The following is a 23,173-nucleotide window of genomic DNA, read 5'->3' on the forward strand; positions in this document are numbered from 1 at the left end:
ATGATCCATTATTCCTTTACTATGGAGACGGCCTAGAATGCACATCCAGTCTAATTCACAAGGGATTTCAAATAGTCAAATTTTAAAAAGTCAGGAACTTGTGTGTGGGTTGCAGTTAAGACAATAACTAATAGAGCAGTATGTGAAACTCTGATTTGGAATCTCATCAGTTTCTGCTTTTTTAAAAAGTATATATATATATTTACTGATCAGTAATCCTAGCCTTGCCTCAACCCACAAGCTTTCTTTCCCTGTCCCTTTTGTCACTGTAAGGTGAATGTTAATAACTTCCCCAACTGATTTCTCACACTCATTTTTTTCACACATTCACTGTAAATGCATCTGGAGGCAGAACTTTGCCCTTGGAATAAAAGAGGAGTAAAAATCTTTCTCATCAATTTTTACCACTATTTGCATCCATAGCTTAGTTCTGACTTCTGTCTCTGTGTTTCCCACCTGAGTCTGAGGTCTCCACTCCCTTACACTTGTTCTGTTCTTTATCTTTATTTCTTGGAGGGCCAAATTTGGTATTTCTGAAAATCTTTTCTTTGTTATTCCCTGTCCCAAATCTTCTACATCTACTTCTAAATCTTTAGTTTCCCATCTCTCTTTAATTTAGAATGTATGCCCCTAAAAATAATTTTGCAGTGCCCTTTATGAAAGATGTTAAATAAAAGTAAATTATATTGTGATTAAGCAGCTAGTGTCAAATAACTCAGTGCCAGCAGCAAGTCAGAAAAAGCCCTTGTCATGTGACAGCAATGAATCAATCTTCCATTTAGACTATTTTTGCTTTTAGAGCTGCAAGAAGCTCAGAGCATCCTGAGGTGCCTAATCGAACAGTGCATGTGACTGTATATAAGAATTTTGGACTCTTGTTTACCGATCTGGCTGTTCTTAATAAAGAGGTAGCTGCAATGCAGACCCAGCAATGGGCTGTGATTACAGAAATGGTTCTAAGCTTTATTTATAAACATATATCTTTTTACTTTATTTCTGAAGGTATCAGATTTTATAAAATATCTTTTTTCCTATGTATTTTTAAAAACATCTACACTCTACCATGCTGTAAAATTCACAGTTGCTTTATTGCTTTGCAGTTCATCCAACATAGTGAGCAGGAGTTTGGAACAGAAACAACTAATGCTTATCATTTATACTTGCATGCTTGCCTGTGACCTTACTGATGACATTTTTTTGCCTCGCTAATTATATTCTCTGAGAACTGAGTCCTAAATAAGAATTGGTTTCCACTCAAAGTTAAGTTTAAGATCTTAATTATAGGCTGGCTGTAGTTATATTCAGGCAGATTGGGATCATTACAAGAAAGCACCTTTTGGATGGATATATTCTTTATAAAAAATAAATATCATTTTCTCTTGCTGCTGTGGATTGTCTTATTCAGAGATGCTGCTCAACTGAGTATTAAAAAAGAAGTCTGATGCTGGTGGAACTGCATTAGGGCTAGGAGCTTGTAGCACATCAGAGAACATTGATGAGGAGAGGCAACATCATCTAGTGTTAAAAGAATTAAAAGGGCAAGGGATTTTCCCTTTCTCTGTTTTAAATATATTGTGGGACCATGAGCAAGTCACTTTGACCTGTTCATTTCCTTGTCACTTAAAGAGAAAGACTATCTTTCACTATGTCTTTTGTCATGGAGTTTTCATCAAAGCTGTATTCTCTACAAAATAATTCAGCAAAAATAGTGGGAAAACTGGTAATAATATAGCAATGTTTTGTATATTCTTTACAGAGCTCAGAGCACTGCAGACTGGTTACTTACAATGAGACTAGCCTCAAAAAATGGCTGTTACGCTTTTCTTTTTAGTACAGACAGAATAATAGATCCACAAGAGTCCAGGCCTAAAGCTAGAAGATAGTCTGTCAGTCCATGACAAAACTGCACCTCTTTTTGGTAGTAGCTCACTATTTATCTAAGACAAGTTTCCATTTTGTTTTACAGAGATAAATTCATTTTGTCTAGTCTGCTGTGTCACAATATCTATAAAAAATTTCTGTTTGCATTTATGCAAGTACAATTCAGTCATAAAATCAGCTGTGAGGCTGGTGCATCTGACTACAGTGTTTCAGGCAGAATTGCTGTGTCAGTAAAGGATTTGTTGATGTACAGTATCTTCCTGACACAGCAGAGCTAACACAAACCACTGTGAAAGTGTAGTTATTTTGCCTGCAAGCATGATGAAGTGGAATAACAATACTGATCAAAGTTTTTCTATGCCTGTGGTACAAACTTATAATGACAGAGGAATGTTCTGTTTGTGTCAATTTGTATAGCTATTCCAATTTTTAGCATTGGCTTGGCTTAAAGCTGGCATTACAAGGGGAATCAACATGCTGGAGGAATCAGGGGGAAAGTGAGTGAGGACACACAAGCATGTTTGTCTATAATCTTCTTGTTGTTATTCCTACCCTGAGACAGAAGGCAGGGCAGAATGGAAAGAACAGAAATAATGTTGGGGTAAAAGGAAGGAATGGTAAGGACTGTGAAGAGGGGGAGCAGCCTTGGATGCAGCAACTATGAGATAGTGGAGTTCAGGATCTTACACAGAAGAAACAAGATGATAAGTAGACATTTCAACCCTGGACTTCTTGAGAGCCAGCTTTGACTTCTTCAGGGACCTACTTGGATGTATGCTATGGGTTAGAGCATTGGAAGCTAAGAGAACCCAAGATAACTGGTTGACATTCAAGCAGCACTTCTTCCAAGCCATGAGCCAACGTTTGCAAGATACATGGATTTCTTGTCATTGTACAGAGTGGCAATTATGTGCAGCGCAATTATTTATGTTTATTCATTCATTTCTGCTGGAGAATTCTGCTGTTGTCTCTCCCTTACACCATTCTTTCTGTGGTCTATTTAAAGAGCCAGGGCTGTTTTTTTTTTTTTGTTTTTGTTTTTGTTTTTTTTTGTTGTTGTTGTTGTTTTGTTTTTTTTGTTGTTTTTTTTGTTTTTTTTTTGAAAGAAAATTAAGCTGTTTTTATTTAGACATTCTATTAGAAGTCCTTTATAGATAGAAAGAAACACCTTATACATTTGAAATCTGAGTTCTCCATGATACTCAAAAAGAATAGAAAGCAAACAGTTTTTTTTTCCTTCATGGCCCAGGGAGTCCTGAAACAACTTGCCATTATGTAAATCTATATAAATACAGGGTATTCCTTTTGACACTCTTCTGTCTGGAGCCTTAAAAGAAGCAGCATGAAACTAATTGAACACACACTTGAGTTGTAACTGATGCATATTAGCTTGTTTTGTCGATTAATTTGCCTTTGCAAAAATCACTGTCACTTTTCCTAGACACTAATCCTAAACATTTTTTTTTTTTAATGTAAAAATATTGTTCATTTAGCTCTGAATTTTCTATTTTTATTTATATTTATATTTTTATTTTTATTTTTGCATTATTCCATCTGATTAAAATAAGGAAAGGAAGGGAGGTTCTAGAATTATTTTCATTCCAAATCATTTTGATAGCAATAAACTAAAGCTGTGTTATCTTGGCAACTTCTAAGTTGTAAGTGGACTAGAAGCTGCAATGAAGAAGCAAATAAGAAAAAAGAACTTACCTACCAATTAAAGTGTGCCTGAACGGCAGACTATTCTGTAGGAACTACTGCCTAACCACTCCGTCGGAGTGAGTAGATGTCTTTGTCTGACTTTAGCTGACATATGATTTGAGGAGACAGAAAATTGACTTGCAGCTTCTTTTACTGTCTTTATGTTAGCTGCAAAGGGCTAGATCTTAGATTTCTTTGAGAATCAGGGGCCACCTATCATAATGTATGTGATTTCTAAGCCTATAGTTAACATTTGATTTTCAGCTTGGGTTTCAAACACTGCAAGTCATTCTACAGTGGTGCATGTATAACCAAGATACTTTGTACAGCTGCACTAATTTGGGATTGAAGAATACATTCATAGTCTCAAAGTTTGGGAGTACAATGCAGTTTGTTTAATATTTCTTTCTGTTATATCGTTGTTTTATTTGTTGTTGTTGTTTTATTTGTTGTTTGTTTTTTTTTTTAAATAGAAATTAATGGTTGAAGATACAACCAAGCAATTATTCATAAGCTGTTTCACAAGAGAGTAAGCCAGAACCGAACTCCATCAGTTTGCACAGATGTAGACACCAGGCACTGATTTTATGTCATTCAATCTGCTTTGCACTGAGAATTCCACCTGTTCTTTTAGGAGAATGAGAGATAGGAAAATAATAGAAATGATAGGCAGAGATAACCATTTGTTTTTCTCCCCAAACTGCAGTAATCATTGTTTGGGCAGCCACGAGAGTCTTCGCAAGGCAACAACTGATATTCATCTTCGTCTACACACCACTACAAATTTGAAGCAAAGTTTGGCTCGAATGGTAAGTCTGCTTTCTGCTTTTTTTCATCCTCTTTCTTTCAGCATGCTTGAAGGAACAGAGTTCCACCAATCCTTTCATGTAGCAACCTGCAGTAATAATTGAAGTGATTATTTGCTTTCCTGTTTATACATATTTTATTGCCGAACTCTGTTTGAAACATACAGGGAAATCTCTCTACTTTGCTCCTGTGTTTACATCTAATATGTCACTGTAGAGAACACACAGCTGAAAAGGATTAAAGGCAATCTTTTTAGAAAAAAACATTTTTATTAGACTTTAATGATGCTAATGATTTCAGTTTGTTAAGGACACATTATTTTGTATTGGTCTTTCTATGTTTTGAAATATAACAAGGGACAAACTCTAAGTATTGTTTGAAATCAATTGAATATGGATTCTGGTCACTATCACTGAAAACCAAAGTAGGCTGATGAAAGCTGGAATCACAGTCTGTGTTTGTGCCTGTGTGAAGTGCCTTAGAGTGTGTGTGTGTTTGTACACATGCATATGCCCTTAGAGAAAGCATCATTTTTTTCAGTTTAAATTCAGGGAGATTCGTATTCAGGTTATTTGAGATTAAGTAGCCTTTGAAACAGATTGCTGAACTTTAATGACACTAATTTATGCTAATAAATGTGAATTTTATTCCCAGTGGACTGTCTTGAATCACCTCTAATGCAAAGTTTGCAGTACAGCAGAAACTTTGATATTCTGGACAGTTTTCACTGACAGTGTTGACTCTTCACAGATGTGTCCAGTTACCTGCTTCAGATAGGTGTGCTGTCATCCTAGGTCTGTCAAAATAAGAATTAGGTGACCAAAAAGAAAAGGGACTTCCTTTTACCTTGGTAAATGTCACCTAGATAAACATCAACTTCATATATGTTATGTGAAACATTTAGAAAGGACTATTGTGAAGCCAAATATACATATTTTTTCTTCTTCTACTTGACACCTGTTATTCCATAAATGATCTCAGAATAATCTAGTGCTAATCTGTAAAGCTTGAATTATTGGCACTATTGTTTATCACAGTATCACAGTGTCGTGCGAGTTGGAAGGGACCTTAGAGATCATCGAGTCCAACTCCCGGGATTCGAGCCCTCTGTGTAGCAGAGCAGCATTTCTGCCACTTACGCCACAGGGGGGATTCGAACCCCGGGCCTCTGGTGTTGCAAGCAGCAACTTATACCACTGCGCCACCAGAGGAACATTTGGAAAGGCCATTGATTCTTCCTGGTAGAGCATTAGCCCCAAAGAAAGTAATGTTAGGAAATACAGGTGTTTTCATCCCCAGGTCATTTCTTCAAAAATGATTCAGATCAGTGGATTGTTCTCATACTAGAGTAAGTTAGTTGATGTTTACATATGCCCTTGGAAGGGAGTGAGGTGGTATCCATCTCGCGTGTCCTTTTTCAGCCTGTCCTCCTATTACAGCAGTAAAAATAACACATCTGTTTACCTTTGGAATGAGTTTTTTCTAGGAAAGCTGTCTGTAATACCTTATTGTCATTTAACTCTTGCTGAATCACTGTAATTTCTATTGTCTGCATTAACTGGGTAGTTAACTTAAACAGAAGTTATGGTCCTTTCTTGGTGTTAGATTTGTAACAATACACCCTATATTAAGAGGTGGGAAAAATTATTTTTTCCATGTAATGCTGCCAAAGAAATCTGACCTTGAGAAGAATGGGGTGATGGTGATTAAGTATAATTACATACACATCTAAGTCTATGTAGTGGCAGAAAGATTATTTACCTCTTTTAGGTCAGCATCTCTGTGAAATGGAGTAAGGCATTATAGACCCTTTGAATGAGTAGCTGCTAGTCTCCAGTATTTTCTGTGTGAGAATGAAAGTGATACAAATTAGAAGTCTGATACAAAGACATTTTGCTACTTACATGCATACAGTATGCACTAAAGGTATTTTTAACGTAAGTGCACTTAAAAGGGGAGGCTGCAAACAACTTGCCAGCAAACTCTTTTTCAGACTAACAAACCAGTGATTGATTCTTTAAAAGATGTTCTGTTTTGAAGTTAAAAAAAAAAAAAAAAAAAAAAAAAAAAAAGCCTTTTTTTGCTGTGTGTGGATCTGCTGTTAGTACAGATTCTCAAAATTATTTGCTTTGGAACCTGATGGTATGTATGTACAGGGTTCTGTACCGAGGATTAAAATCTTAACTTGTGTGCTAGGGAATCAAAACTCTACACCAACACCACTGCAGAACTTATTAAGTAACACTTTACATTGTGAAAATCTGGGTGCATAGTTTAAATTTTCTATCTTTATATGGAAATAATTATTTCACTATTATTCTTAAAACCCAATATGATCGGGTGGCTGTAAGTAATGTGTAACTAATTTTTTTTTTATTTTTTATTTTCTTTAAATCAAGTGTTTACAGTCTTTGGCCAGTAACTTTGCAATTCTTCTGTGAATTTAGCCAAAAAAAAAAAAAAAAAAAAAAAAAAAAAAAGTACTTGTTAAGGTGAATTTGCCTCCTTTCATTCTGTGGGTAGCTAACTTTCTATGTTATGATATATTCATAAAGAGGAAATTGCTTTGAACTGAGCAGTTGCAAGCAAGAAATTTGGCCTGAAGCTTTACTTGGAATCACAGACTTTTGAGCTAGTGCATGACCTTTAACTTGAATTTGTTTGTTTGCTTTTCAGTCATGAGATTTACAGCCTTAATGCTCTTAAACAAAACTCATTTAAGACACCAAAATGCCAGATTCCTGCACAATTCCAAGCAGAACTTTTACAGAAAGCATAAGTTACCTTTATATTATAGAAATATATTGAAGCACTTATTCCATATAGAGAGACAAAGAGCATCTCTTCACAAGAGTGGGAAATTCTGCACCTTATAGATTTATTTATTTTTTTTCCCCACATTTTTTAATATACATTTATCAGTGTTACTAGTGTAAATGTTTTACCAACAATAATGAGATGTGTGAACACTCTAAGGACAATGAAGTCAGTGGTCCATCATAAGGTGTGTCTTATTTTTCCCTTTATTTACACGTCTATGTCATTTTAGTGGGACAGTGTAGTACCTTAAATAGAATGGAACCATTTTCTTGTGTTTAAATATCCACTGATACTGTGTTACGGCAAAAATCTCCATGTCCTATTAGCAAACTCAAAGCCTCCTTCATCTCTGTTTCAGTTTGACGGGTCTAAAAATGAGGTTTAATATACAGCATTGCATTGTGGTGGCCAGGAGCTGAGACAGAGCAGCTTCTGACATTTCACGTTTCACAGAGACTTAGAATTACATGATTATGAACAAATAAACAAAAACAGTCTGTCAAGAATTGTTTCAGACAAGCAACAAACTTGGAAGACAAATTAACAGTGTTCTGGCCATCAGAAAAAAAAAACGTACTGTCACAAAGGATTTGTGGAACTGTAATTAATAACTTACAATAGGTTTTAACCAGGAAGCGTGACATTTTAAGATCTGTTCAAGTGAATTATTGATCACTCCTTTATGATATCTGACATGGCTGTGAAAGCTTCAGGCCATACAGATACTTCAGGGTACTAATAATAGCGAAGAGCATGACCAGCTCTTGAGCTGGCATAAGTTATAGACCTGAATTTTTCCTCCAGCTCCAGGGCATGCCTGTGAGAGCACTTGCAATGGAAAGGAGAGATCCTGCTTGCAGGCAGGGGCACTAGCAGGTCTGTTAGGTCCAGGCAGAAGCAGCAGTATTTATTTTTGCTCTGGACCCAACCTCATAGATATTTTTGGATGTACTGAGACCCGGTCTAGCCACAGCAAACTGAAGAACCTGAGGTAGTCTACACTGAGCTCACAAATTCAGTTTTGTTGCTGCTGTACTCTGGAGCTTGCATCTTTAATGGTTGTAAAATGTATTTGAAAGTCACTGTTTTAGAGACAGTTTATGAAAAATATTCTATTATCCCAGAGATATAAAAATATGGGGAAATTATATGGGCCTTTTTAAAGATGTACACTTTGGGACATTTTAGATGCAGTAGAGTTTTCCGTTCCATCTTGTTATTATGTGTATGTGCAGCTACTGTTTTAATGTGTTTATTCTTGAAGAGGATTTGACCTGTTATCTGTAGAATACTGGAGAATTTTGATCTTTGGAATAGGTTACTTTATAGAAATCTCTAGTAATGTAGTTTAATGTCACAAAAGCATATTCATACTTTGACAGCCTTTCCATATATTAGATACTTAGATACTAAATAATTCACATTACTCGTCATTTACAGTAGAGCATCAGATCCCCTAAAGCTTCTGGGCTTATATCAGTCATATATCTAATTTTCTCTAAGCTTCAGGGCTCACTTCTTCACTGTATGTCATGTTTCCAAGTTCAGCCCTCCCTGTCCTTCAGCCTTCCTACTGTAGGAGAGCAAGGAGGAAATCTGCTGTTTCTCAGGCTTGATCTGTATCTCCAGCCTTGGTACTTTTAGTAAACATCTACCTAGCAATCTAAAGGAGAATTAGTGTAAATTAATTTGCATTAAGATTTTCACCAATAGGAGTCTATGGACTGTTCTACACTGCAGGGGTCCCTTGGGATGATATAGTCCAGTCCCCTTGCTCAAGAAGAATTCCGAGCTAGCACCTGTGAACTGTACCTAGTCAGGTTCTGAATATCTCATCGGATATTCCGACCTACTCCATAACCTTTCAAGGCAACCTCTTCCAGACCCTGACCACTCTTGCAATAGTCTTTTACCTGTGTTAAGATGGCCTTTTATGTGCTTTGTGTCCTGTTTCTCTTCTTCTGCTAGCAAACACTACTGAGAAGTCTGTCTTTCTTGCCTTTATTTCCTCCCACCAGATGTTTGTACACATTGATAAGGTCTCTCCTGAGCTTTCTCTGCTCCAGTCTGAAGAGAGTCCCAGCTCTGCCTCTCTTCTCTTGAGATGCTTTAGTCCTATAATCAGCTCTGTGACCCTTCAGTGAGAGAAGTCTCTTCAGAGAGGTTGCAAAGGATAGAACAGATGTTCTCCATTCTGTTCTCTCAGCAGAAATGGAGGTAGTCAGTGTAAACTAATTTCTGCTGCATTACTTTTATATAACATGGTTGCAAAATAATGCTTTCTGCTATCTGTAAGTATGCAGAGGCAAGGTTTATTGAGGCCTGAATACAGTCTTAATTTATATATACGTATAAGGAACTAGTGTGACAGTATGGCTTGGTCTGCTGTATAGTGTAAGCCAGTGTAATATGACCAAGCTACCACATTAAATCTCCCAAAAGACCAACACATCTTGAAAGGAAAGGATTCCTAAAAGAGTTTGTTGAGTTTGGAAAATACCAAGAAAATTTGTCCAATGTACATTCATCCTATCATAATTCTGTATCTCACTATGTGCTTCTCTGTCACAGCACGAGGATGACCAAAACCAGTTCAGTGTGAATGAGCTGTTAGAATATACTTGTGCTTGGAGACTGACTCGGTAAGAAAACTGGCATTTAATATTAATTCTGTTTATAACTATATGTATTGGTAGTGAGGCTCCTGACCCCAGAGGGCAAATCCAAGACCTTCTGAGCATAGGAATGATACCAATGAGAAAGCAAGTTGATTATGTGTTTTCAGAATTTTCTTTCCAGACATTACTGATTGCTTAAGAAAAATCAATGTTTGTATATAGATCTACAAAATTTTTCCCCATCCTCCCCCTTTCATGTTGAGGGTTTTAGTGGAGTTTTCATTTTCTCAAACTTTCCAGAGATTGACAGAGAGGAATTTTAGAGTAAACACTGTAAAAATAATAAATTTATTTTCATTATCCCTGTGGTTTCACCGTTCAGTGATATTTCATTGTATTTCTTTTGTTCATTCTAGCTATAAAAAAAATTTAACTTTGTACTCAAAGTACATCTGACTCTAAATCTAACCTGCCATGGACAAGCGCTGAGATAGATTCCTCATTCAGCTTTCATTATATTCTGCTTCAAACACCTAGAAATTTGTTTTGGTAATATTTTTCATCAATATGCCATGAAATACTTCATCAAGGAAATTAGATGCCACAGCTGTCATTTAGCAGATGAAGGAGAAACCCAGCTGTGGGTTGTCCAAGGAGAATGTTTGGTACTTACTGAATACCCATCTGGTTTGCTAGAAGCATGGCTCAAATTTCCATTCTGTTCTGTTGCTATATGGAAATCAAACTAATTATAAAGTCTATATATGCACTGCTTATCCACTGTTTTATTTCTTGTCATGTAAATTATGTGACCTTTTTCATTACAAAGAACGTCTTCAGAGAGGGTGTGTAATAAAAGATGTTGAGCTGCAAAACAACTATGCTTCACAAGATTTCCTCTGATGCCGTAGAACAAGGAATAACTGATAGCATGGGCAATAAATAGTGTCTTCAAACACGAGTTCAGTAAATATTGAAAAAGTGGAAGCATGAGCTATGTTAGATTTCTTTTCTGCTTGTCCTATGGATTGTTGATGGTTGAGAGAAAATATTTTCCAACAGCGATGATCCAGAAAGATCTGCAGTCAGACCCAGTACCGTTGACTGCATTTCTTATTTACATGAGAAAAAAAGAGGTAATAGCTAAGTGACAAAAGTTTGCTGACCATAATGTGCACAGAAGTTGCTCGTGGTGAATTGTAGAAGGATTTTACAGTACTGAATTGTGTGTGATAAAATGGCAGATGAAATTTTGAGATGATAAATGTAGATGGGAAGAAAACAGTCTTAAATTTACAGAAGTCATAGGCTTTTAGCTGAATTTTACCACCTGGAATGAGTTCTTGGGGTTATAGTTAACAGTTCATAATATCAGTTTGGTGCACAGCAGTTGTAAATAAGATAAAACAGGTGATGGGAATTGTTACTGAAAGAATTGAAACAAACAAAACAAACAAACAAACAAAAAAAGGAACAACATTATGCCACAGTATCAATTTATCTTGAATACTTTTGGCAGTTCTGATTCTTCTATTTCAAATAGAAGAATAGTAGTAATAGAATGTGAAAAAGTGGAGAAAAGGGCAGCAAGGATACTTAGAGGTATGAAATGCCTTTAATGTAAAGAAACAAATAAGATACAATGTTCTTCACCCTATTTTATTATTTTATAATAATAAAAGGGGTATTTTATAGATGTGAAATATATGACATTGAGTAGCACAGAGAATTTGCATAGGAAAGGATCATTTACTATACCTTCCAATATAAGAATATATAAACATGAAGTTAAAGTACAGGCAGGAGTAGGCACTTCTTAGTACTGATTCTAATTAACTGATGTCTGGACACAGTTCAGACATATCTTTAAGAATGGAGTCTTCACAGCCTTCCCAGACAATCTGTGTCAGTGCTCTTTCACCTTCACAATGAAAAAGAGTTTCTTTGTGTTTAGATGGTACACCTTTTTTGCAGTTTGTGCCCTTTGCTTTTTGTCTTCTCACTGGACACTTCTGGAGCCTAGCTCTGTCTTCTTTGTACCTTCCCAATGTGTTTAAATTCATTAAGTCTTCTCTCATCCTTCTGTGCTCTAGGTTAAACAGTCCCAGCTCTCTCAGTCTTTATTCACATGAGAGCTGTTACAATCTCTTGAACATCTTTGAGGTCCTCTATTGGAATCTGTCCAGTATCCACCTCTCTCTTACTGGAGTGTGCAGAACTGGACTTGCAACTTGCCAGTGCTGAGCAGAGGAGAAGGGTCACCTTCCACAAGATGCTGGCAATACTTTTCCTAATGCTGCCCAAGACACATTTAGTCACTTTTTGCAACAAGGGTACGTTGTTGGCTCATGTTCAGCATGCTGTCTATGAGGACCCTCTAGGCCTTTTTCTGCAAAGCTGCTTTCTGATCAGTCAGCTTCCAGCATATATTGGTGCATGGAGCTGTTCCTCCCAAGGTGCAGAGAAGAAAAATTGTTTGAACTGCTTTGAGGCCATGTAAAAAGAACAAACTGAAACCTTACTTTCAAAATTACCAGATCTGCTCTCACAGGTAAATGTAAACATATAAAACCAGCAGCACCTACATGACTTAACTAAACTGTGAGTGCATTAACCAAACTGCAGTCCACTGGCCCAAAGCTGAATTTGGCCCATAAGCACTGGCATTCAAGTGCCAGTAACTATAACATGGTGGTTAGACTGGTGCATACATTTAGGAAAGCTCAGTTAGCCAGAATGGTTAGAAATTGCCTTTTGGATAGGAAACCCGGTTCCATTTCACATTAGATGCTGCTGCCAAGAAGCTAAAAGATGTATTCAGTAAATATATGCTAAATACTACTGTCTTATGCCTCACATATAGCCCAGCCAGAATCCAACCCTGTCTCTCTGAGGGTATTCTACTTCTTTTTCTTTTACCTTTTCTTTTCAAAACTATTGTAGTATATTATCTTGAAATAATGAATGTTTATTGATTGATTAACATTTCCACATTAAAGCACAGCTGTCAAAGATGTTTAAGTATGAATACATGAGTATAATTAGTTATCCAGTAGGATGAAGATAGTATCAGTAGAGATGTTTTGGTCACTGTTGCATGTTGTTGGATGTATTTATTCATTTATTTGTTATGTAAAATTATCTTTGCTTTATGTAGAAAATTCTTTAGAGTAGAATAGACTAATGGAAAATATGCCTTTTTAAAATTTATTTTTATTTTTTAATTTTTAAGACAAGCACACTAATAAACATGCTTAAGTGTGTACACCAAGATTATAGGGCAAGTTTATATATCCAGAACTAGTTCCGAGCTGGATAATGCTATAAAAATGATATTATGCCTGGAGACTTGGTCAAAGCAAAGCAACAACTTGTATTAGATATGATTTAACAGGATTACAGGAGGAATTGCCAGGCAGCTTCTCAATGCACAAACTGCTTGGCTAGATAAGACTAGTGTAGATTGCAAATGAAAAGCTGCAAAGGCAAAACCATCTGCAGGAGGAGGTGAACAGGAGGCATCTACAGGAAAATGTACTCTGCTTTTTGTGCAGAGGAGGCCTACCTGAAATTTTTGTACTCTGTGTGATGATTTCAGTAGAATTTCCTCACCTTTCCTCCTCTGGCATTACAATATATGATGAAACTCAAACAACATAGCATGCAACCTATACTTTGGGTCATAGTTACAATTCTAGTCTCTCATAGCTCAGTTTGACCAACTTAGATGCATAAGTACATGCAGAATTACTCTACAAACTATAATCTGTTTGCTCTGAAGCAATCAATATACTTTCATGACTTTCAGACACCAGTCTACAAAAGGTGGGAAATTCTCTCTAAATGTTATGATGAGAGAGAATACTCATACATAAGAACAGCTGGAATTAAAAGAGGAAGGAAAATATCAGAGAACAAGTGGCACCTCAATGCAAATAAATGATAAAGAAAGAAAAAAAAATCAAAGTTTCTACATTCCTGTGTAAACATGCCTGTACTTAAATTACTACACATGTATCATTGAGGCAATAAAGTGTTTATTTCTAATGAGTAGGTGAGGCAGGGTGTGGAGGTGTGAATTAAGGTTTCCCTACCATTTTCAGAAGAACACACCCTACAGAAGAAGAGTTGGTGGTAGCTGTCAAGGGAAAAGGAAGATGCGTTCCTGGGTGCAGTAACTTCAGCCATGACAATCCCATAGACATCATTTTAAAGATCCACTACTAAATTCACAGATGTAGTAATAGTATGGAAAATGCAGCTGGTGAAACATTATGAGCATGTAAACTTTAGAACTGTAAGCAAATAAAGTTTAACCAATTCTGTAACTATCATGCCTTTTTTATAATACACATTTTGATACTTGTTACTCAGCGTAGGCTTTGGAAACATAGGGCTTCACCAGGTGCTTTGCAGATGTTTTGCCATGATACTCTGAAGCTTTACAGTTTGAAGTGATTGAGAAACAAGGCATAATAGCATTTAATTAAGTTTGTTGTTCAAGGTAACATTTAAGCACATGCTTAACCTTGTAGAAATAAATGGAATTTGGAGTTACATAGACACTTAATTAGCAAATCACTCTGAGAGTTCTTTCACTATGAAACATATACCGTCTTAGTAAAGGAGAACTTTTACATTTATGCCCTCGCAAATGGCCACCAAAGAACCACAGAGAACCAGGCTCAAGACTACTTGACATCTACTTAAACACTTATTCTGTTGCAACAAAAAATCACTGTCAGTTAAACTATTCTTGCTTTATAGAATATGGAGGGTGGAAAAAAATATCTCTTTATCCAATTGCTATTAATTTTGTGTTATTTTCTTTTTTCTAATTTCCAGACAGAATCTTGTTGCAGCTCTTAGGAAATACAGAGGTCAAGTGGAACATCTTTTGCAAAATGAGGTATTTGTTCTCAGTCTGTTATACCAAAAAAAAAAAAAAAAAAAAAAAAAAAAAAAGCATTAGCTTCTTTGTTAAAGGTATCTAACTATTAATCTGCCTCAAATGCAATTAAAGAGGATTTTTAATTAAGGCTATTCAACCTGACTTCAGAAGAATATAAATTCTCTTAAGAAAACTTGAATTGAGATTAAGGAAGTGTTACAATCTAAAATATCACAGGTGAGTGTTTCTAAGGGTCAAGGAATCTGGAAATGGAATGAGTATAATTTGGGTTGGCAGTATAATATTTGAAATTAGTACGGGTATAATACACTGTATATCTGCAATATTTGTCCTTGATTTTGCAGACTCCCAGGCAGGCAACTGTCTGCATCCTTGAGAGATAAATATGTATATATTGCTTGAGATCACTTGCAGAGATAGGCTTAGGCATAAAAACCCACAAGAGCTTTTTTAAGAGTATTGTGGGCTGCCAATTGAATATTATATCCTTGAAGGAAATATTAGCTATAGTATTTCAAGCAAAATTTAAACCTTAAGGACAATTTCATATTTGAATTGTAACTTAGAAGAAATGAAATACTTCCTTGATCTGAGTTTCAGATTGTCATGCCAACTGGATTTTGAGAGTTTAGACTGGAAAGAAATAAGTTTTAACTTATTATGCTGAGATATGGATTTTTTTTTTAAGTATGGTAAAAAATAATATTATTTTGTTTCAGAAATGTCACTTGTATTTGATTTACACACCAAACTTGTATTTAAAAGAATTCTGACCACTAAATATTGCAGAATAATTTATGTAATTTATTCATACTTTAGTTCTGCTCAAGGCAATTAAGTACGGAATTAGCAACCTCAGTTTTGTTTATTTTTTATATTTGTATTAATGACAGGTTCTAACCTTCTCATTACAGTCTGGGTATAGAACTTAGGCTTGAAAACCAAATTTATACTGGTACAGTTTCCCCTTTTCAGGCATGAAATGGCTGAGTTAGAGAAATGGCTTTATCAGGACGTTGACATGCTGCAGCTAACTGAAAAGGATGCTTATCAGTATGGAAACATGGAGAATATTTTATAGAAGAGCTTCTGCTTGTTCCGAGAATGTATTTCAAAATTTAAGGAAGTCATATAACTGTTCATTAAACACATTAATTTTTGTTTAGTTTCCTGAACATGGGTTACTTGATACTTATTACAATGGCATTTTCTTTTCTTTTCTTTTCTTTACAATTCAGATTTGTTTAAAAAATTCCCCATTGTACTTCTGATATTATTCCCATAGGGATTTTTTTAATGTAAATATCTGGATTTATTAATAATAGTTAATAGCATCATTTATATATGTTTTGTAGAAAAGCCAGTTTCAGACTACTCAGTCCACAGGTGTCAAACTGTTCAGCTTCTCACACAGCCTCTATTTTTAGAAGGAAGAGAGATCTCTGCTGTCTCTTACAGAAACGTGTACAGGACAATAATGGGAATAAATTCATAGTGTCATAAAAGCATCAGAAAGTTTATGCATCATTTGGGTTCATGTTTTCTTAGAAGTTTCTTTGAAATGCTTCTACAATCATGAAGTTCAGACAAATGCTAATTTTGCCTTAAGATCTGTCTTAGGTACCAAATTTCTCAGTTTTCAACAAGGTATGTTTTGTGGAAAATTGATCACTGACAACTTAAACATAGCCAGATTAATGCTATTTGTTTTTTCTTTTCTTTTCCTGCTATCAGCCACATAAAGTTGATTATGTGATTGAAGTAACTAAAGAAATCTGCAGTGTTCTGTGTTTTGTGGAAACCAGAGAAATTACCAATGCAGTCAAGAAACTCCGTGCAGTTCCGTTGATAAAAACACAGGTAAAAAATGCACTGAAGTCTTTCTAAGGCTGCCTTGAGAAGCTGATGTCCTATTTTTTCTATAAAAGTGAGTTTGAATAGGTGTCATGAATTTTCTGATTGACCAAGGCTGTTCTACTGTCTTGCTTCAATCTGAGAAGTATTAGGAAGAGGCATTATAAATAGAGAAGACTCAACTTTGTATTGCACGGGAGGATGTGTCCTGTGTTTAAGTGTAACAGATATGCTCCTGTGGTTGTTCTTTCTTATACACAACAAACATATAAATATCTGCTTTGCTGCATCAACTATGTACCAAATAATGGTATGTACCAAATAATGGTACATAGTTTTGTGAAACTCCAGTTTCATGTAGTTAGCACTCCTTCTGTAAACTGCTTTTAATTTATGACTTCTTTAGGTGGAAGTGTCTCTATTATTTATACAGAGAAAGACCAACATAACATAGTCCTGATTCTAGCTATAATCTTCTTTCTTAAAATGCTAAAGTTTTTTCTCCTGGGGTTACTATAGAATTATGAACTGGGGCTTTGTAGAGTAGTATCTGTTCTCAGCTATGTCACCAGCTGCTTTGGGATGACCTGGAAAAGTCATAGAGGACCTGATTTACAGAAAGTCTGAGCACCCAAAATTCATTTGAAGTCAGCAACTTGGAAATACAACGCTCAGCAAATTTGAAAATCAAGCCATTAATCACCTGGATTTAATCTGGTGTAACCTTAAGTCATGTTAATTCTTTTCCACCCTAATGACATTCCTCTTCAAACATTTTTCTACTGATTTTAATATGATGCAAAGGATTATTTTTTTTTCTTTCCTACTCTTGCCTATTTCTTATCATTCTTTCTTATAGCAAATATCATTAAGAAATACATGCTCTGTTGAGCAGGGTGTTTGCTTTCTCAGCCCACTGCCTTCTTACAAATCTGTTGTTCTTTCTCCTTAGAGATTTTTTGTCTATGGCTAAATATGTGTAAGAATACCTGGAAAAGTAAATGACAGGAAAACTAGTGTTAGCTGGGTTAACTAGTGAGTGTTAATTAAAGATGCTTAGCAGCATAAAACAAATTATTTAATTTCACCTGATAAGCATTTTGAGGTCGCAAACCTACATCTGGGGAAAGCTAACAATTATTTTTCTAATACCTCTCACGTCAGCAGAGTGAACATATAGCAAATTAATTATATTTTGTCATCCATATATACTTATGTTGGACAAGTTCAAACCCTTATAATGCTCATCCTTTTACAGGGTCTAAGCATTTACTGTGAGGAAAGAACTGCCATTTTAAATGACTTGAGTATTGCTTATAAAATCTCTTAAATCTCTGTATTTTTAGCCTGTTCATTACCCTTACATGTTGGAGTGGAGGTAGAGGGAGGTAGTAACTTCCAATTTTGGCCCAGGGAAATAATCTCTGGATTAAGTGTCTCTGCTTGCTTTTCTTTCTAGGTTATGTTTCACTGTAAATCTTGTTTGCATAGCATCCTAAATCTTTTCAGGTCCACTTCAGCATCAGTTATTAGAAATCTCTATTCTCAGTAATTGCCAACCTAAACATATTTATTACAGTGCACATTTTATCTGGTATGGTTTAAATGGAAATTTAAGAAGAATTCTTTCTGTGATTAAATTAGAAAAATAGTTAAAAAAATAACAAGGGCTTCGCATGGTCTGCTTTTCAGTTAGACCTCAGGCTGTCCTGCAAGATGTCAAGAAGATAAGCATCTACCCCTTGAGAAAAGTATTTTGTAAACCAGAATCTTTCCTAAAAGATGGATAAAGAGCTTGGTTTTGTAAACAGAGTGGAAAGTAACAGAAGATGGTCTCTTTTAGGAAGGAATCAGAGCAGAAATAAAATACTGGAAGTACTGGGACTAATTTGCTAAAAGACTTGTTTTGGAATGAATGGAAATTGTTTTAGCATGTTTTCTCGTACTGTATTTTCTCTTTGTTTATTCAGGTCAGCCCTGAACCCGACATGTAAACTACTTGATATGGCTGGTTTATGTTTACTGAGTATCCTTGAGTCTGCTTTCAATCCCATCCTCTCTGAATTCCAAACAAACAATAAATAAATAAATAAATTTTAAAACATGGTTCCCAGCATGTACCTAATGCTGGGGAATTTCCTTCTCTGCTGTGTGGTCAGTCTGTACAGCAGTAATCCAGGTTCTTCTGAACCAACTTCCATATACTTCCTGTCACGTAGGGACTAATATTATTTTCTTTTTCTATCTTATCTATTTAAGTTATGAGCTTTTCAGAGCAAGGAATGCTTTTCTTTATCAATATGTACTGTCTCCTGTATAGTACAGTGCAAGTCCTGTCTGAAATCTCCAGAGGATAATACTGATAAGCTGTGGTGATGATGACAATGGTTGTGTTTGCTCATCTGTAATGGGAGAAATGATACTGCTCCTGAATACCATATCTTGAATGTTAAAAAGACAAAAGACTGCTGGTTGAATATTTTCTTACCCGTCTTAAAGTATTTTTCTGTTCTAATAGTCCTATGAGGACCTGCTTATCTTCATAATTTAAATGGAGAATAGACTAGATGTCTCCTTTCTTCTTTTTTTCTATTTTTTTTTTTTTTTTTAAGAAATATAGTTTTAAGTTATTGAGTTTTTGTTCTTTTAACATTTCCTTTCAGGCTTGGCTAGTTGAACTTTTTGTCTGTCCCTTGAAACCTTCCTGTAAAGGCTGCAGATGACCTCGACTGACACTCCTTTCTCACTAGTCCCTTACCTGGTGAAGCAGTCCTGACTTCAAACAAATTGAGAGGGGGAGAGTTGAACTGTTCCTGAACCAGCAAACACTTGTTGCTTCTATATGCTTCTTATTCCTTTGAGAAATAAGTGCTAGGGCAGTCTATTAGACTTTGACAATCTATGAAAAAGTTCAGGTTTGATTTTATGAAAATCTTCTCACTTAGCAGCCACTGAACTATAAATGTCATAAAAAGCAGTAAAATACATTTCTGCATGTTCTATAGCTCAAACATCACTCCAATTTATAAAACAAAGATTACACTTTATATGACACTACTTTATATATACACATATATATATAACTGTAACATGTAAATATAACTAATCAGATTTTATTTATGTTTATCAATACCTGCAGTATTAGCCTATCCTGTCATCTGCTTTGTGTTTCCATTATGCTCATCAACACAACATCCCCAAGACTTTTTGTTAGGATAGGAGAGTGGAATGGTACTTAACTATTACAAGGTTCTCCCTTTTATTCAGGCAAGCAATTAACTTGAATAGCACCCAAAGTGAAATTTTTGAGGCTATGTATCACATCTCAATGATGCATTGTTACACACTGGGTAAGAGTGAAATGCCATTAGAGAAGTTCTAATTGTTTTTTCACCATAGTTTCTAGATACTTCAGTGTAATGTAATGGTGTGGTTTTGTCTGGAACACCTTTTGACACTTCCATTTGGCAAGCTCCATCTACACATAATGCCTAAGGGAAGCTAATGCTTACACCTTCCAATGTAAATTACATAGGATGTAGTACACATTTCTATATGCATATCTGTATGTGCAGGCTTGCTTACTTAAAGAAAAAAATAGTCTGTGGTTCTATTCTATGATATTCTACTTAATTGCCATTTTATGGAAAAACAATAACAAAAGCACAACCAAAAAAAATTGTTTTTTCTTCAAATCATCTTCTGTGTACTATTAAACAATACTTTTTACTTCTTTACTGTCTCCTCCCTACCAGTGCTGTGAATTCCTTCATTGTGGCTGGGAGATTATGAAAACAACTGGCATCAGTGATAGCTTCTTCTTGACTGATTGTATTGTGTCTCTTTATAAATATGATTCATTCAGTCTCTAACCACTCTAACACTGGGATTTTAAGCCTGCTGTACAATTAATGTTTTTCATTTTTTGTTTTTCCTCCTTTCTTATAGCAACTCACAAAAAGTCCTATGAGATGAAATCCTGCCAGAACCGGCACTAATCCACTATATATTAAATGGGCTACACTCTGTTGAAATTACAAGCACTGTTTCAAAAGGTCATTTACTTTCCAAAATTTGAAAGAATTGAACAAAGGTCTCCATTCCCACTTGTCTTGCTGCATATAAAGATTGTGAAAACATATTTCTCAACCTGCAGGTTGCTTTTTTTTTTTTTTTTGTTTCCCCCTCAAATAAGCATTTGACTGTTCCTCATAATTGCAGGACAAATGCTGGCAACTTCAAGATGGGTACCCAAGGGAGGATGTACATTGAGCATTTTGCTTCTTATGTCACCTCTCTGTGCACTGCCATTTTTAAGAAACCTCTAACTGAATGCATGTGAACTAATGCAGCATTCTCACCCAGTTGCAGAGGGATTAATAACTCTAAATTATAATAAATCCTACAAGGACGCATATTAAAACAGAGTGTATACTCTGGGCATACTAAAGTACTTAATTAGTTTGACAGCCTCTCTGACTGAGAGTCCCAATTTTGTTATGTATTTTTATGTCATCTTGGTAAATGCAAGTCTGATGTAAAAGTCAGACAAAATGGAGCAGGGGAAGATTTCAAGCTGAAGCCTGCTTGATACCAAAGACCATGTGGTGATGACAGATCTGCCTGTGTGAAGTGGAATGTATATGTACTGTAGTGATATGTAATTTTGCTTGGTGTCTGAGAAGCCCAGAGCAAAGTCTGACTGATGTCAGTTCTTGGACTCGGGGTTTTAGTAGAACAACTTTTTCAAAAAGAAAGATCACTAGCCTTGTCTTTTCGGGTCAAATACAGAGGATATAAGCACTCAGCAGTTCCTGTCAGCAACACTGGGGCTCCTGAAGTGAGAATCCACATACTTCCCAGGATGTTAGGCATCAAAAGCCGTGGTTAGAAACCAGGAGCCTGAGTGTCCCTGGATCACTCTGGCTGGTATTTCCTGTTCGCTGACTCTAGTTAGCTGTCTGCTCAAAGGACGTTGTAGGCATGTCTGTTTTTACTGATTTGATGTAGGAATGCAGGTAATACTTAGGCTCCCTGAACAGGGAGTTGGTGCTCCTCAGGTTGGAGAGATGGCTGGAGCCTTGGTTGAGTGGATACAAGTGTTATGGTTCACGTATGAATATACAAGATGTGAAAAGAAGTTGAGGTTTTCTTATCTCTACTATACCAATACAAAGGTTGAAATTGTTTGTGCATCCAAATGATGATTAAGTGCTTCTTTGTGTCTTGGGATCTTTAAATACTGCCAGAAATCAGGTTCTGATTGACTTGCCAGGGCCAGTAGAGGAGGCAGGTGGGAGATCCAGAAGGTGGGCCATGCATCTAAGTCATGACCACTCTCCTCATAGCATCCTTCCCTGTTCTCATCCAAAACAGCCTTATTTTCCACGAGTGCTACTCCTAGCACCATTTTAACTGCTATCTGGTATTTTCCAAAGAAACTGATTACCTTTTCCCCTTGGGTTTTGTATTTCTAGGATTCACTTCAACGTGTGGAAGCACAAGGTAAAGGTAAAACTTTTATTTTTTATTTATTTATTTATTTTTTAATATGTCAATTCAAGTTTTATAATAAGAAAACACGTTTTTCTGTTTGTTTGTATTAATGACCTGTCTCAGTTGGCACATTGCAGATGTTTATATGTTTATTTATAAAGCAATTGTGCTAAATAAAATAAACAGTGACATAAAAATATTAATTATCCAGCATTTCCCCAAACTAATATTGAGATTCAGATATGGAGAATGAGGTGTGATGAAAGAACATACTATAGTTATTGGTGTTCATAGTGGCAATATTACTGCTATTTTTAGTAGCTGTCCTGAATCCCAATGTTTTCTGTAGAGAGAAGGAAAAATAAGAAACTTCCTGAAAGCCTGAAAAAATATTTTTGTGTAGTTTTTATCTTCAACTCGATAATTTTCCTTTCTCCCTCATTAGGCTTTAGTTCTTCATTGTCTTTTGTTGTGTAAACAGTGTGTTGTTAGGAATTATATACTGTGATAAGAAGAGTAGATTAATTAGCAGTAATGGATAAAATCATAGACTATGCCTTATTTAATCCCTTAGATAAAATCAGCATCACTGGCCTGGTACTGTTTGCATTACTGCACAGCACTGCACAGGCTGAGGGGCAAGCAGGAGTCTGTTCTGTTGTGGCTGTCTGTCAAGTTTCTTGGGCTGATAGCCACCTATAGGGCTTAGGTCCTGCCCTACCTCTCTGTGGCTTGCGACCTGTACTCACAGTAGTATGCTGATGATCTCAAAGGAACTGCCATCCAAATTTTGCGGTGAGCCATTGCACACTGTGTTATGGCAGCCTGTCTGTTTTGACTGAGGAAAAAAAGTGGCTATTTGAGATCTAAGTCTTGTTCCTCCCTCCCTCTTACAGCTACTCTGGTTGCAGTGTGCTCAGAGAGGCAAACAGGTGAATCAACCACAAAGACTGCAGCAGCCTTTCAAACACAGATGTGATTTAAATTCAGGGCTCCAAATGCCAAGCTTGTTGTTTCGCCATTATTCAATTTCATGAACAGCAAACAAAGATTATATTTGTAAGCTGCCAGGAAAAGCTAAGCA

General features: G+C 35.9%; 1 protein-coding gene across 1 annotated transcript in view; it reads left to right on the plus strand.

Moving 5' to 3' along the window:
* Positions 1–23,173, plus strand: part of PIK3C2G (phosphatidylinositol-4-phosphate 3-kinase catalytic subunit type 2 gamma) — a 188,359-nt gene that overhangs the window by 14,695 nt on the left and 150,491 nt on the right. Inside the window, exons 5-9 of the mRNA XM_072351379.1 lie at positions 4,289–4,391; positions 9,781–9,851; positions 14,673–14,736; positions 16,474–16,599; positions 22,071–22,098. Of these exons, the coding sequence (XP_072207480.1) occupies positions 4,289–4,391; positions 9,781–9,851; positions 14,673–14,736; positions 16,474–16,599; positions 22,071–22,098 (392 nt within the window). The remainder of the gene's footprint in view (positions 1–4,288; positions 4,392–9,780; positions 9,852–14,672; positions 14,737–16,473; positions 16,600–22,070; positions 22,099–23,173) is intronic.

This window comes from Excalfactoria chinensis, chromosome 1 (assembly GCF_039878825.1).
Source record: "Excalfactoria chinensis isolate bCotChi1 chromosome 1, bCotChi1.hap2, whole genome shotgun sequence".
NCBI lineage: Eukaryota > Metazoa > Chordata > Aves > Galliformes > Phasianidae > Excalfactoria > Excalfactoria chinensis.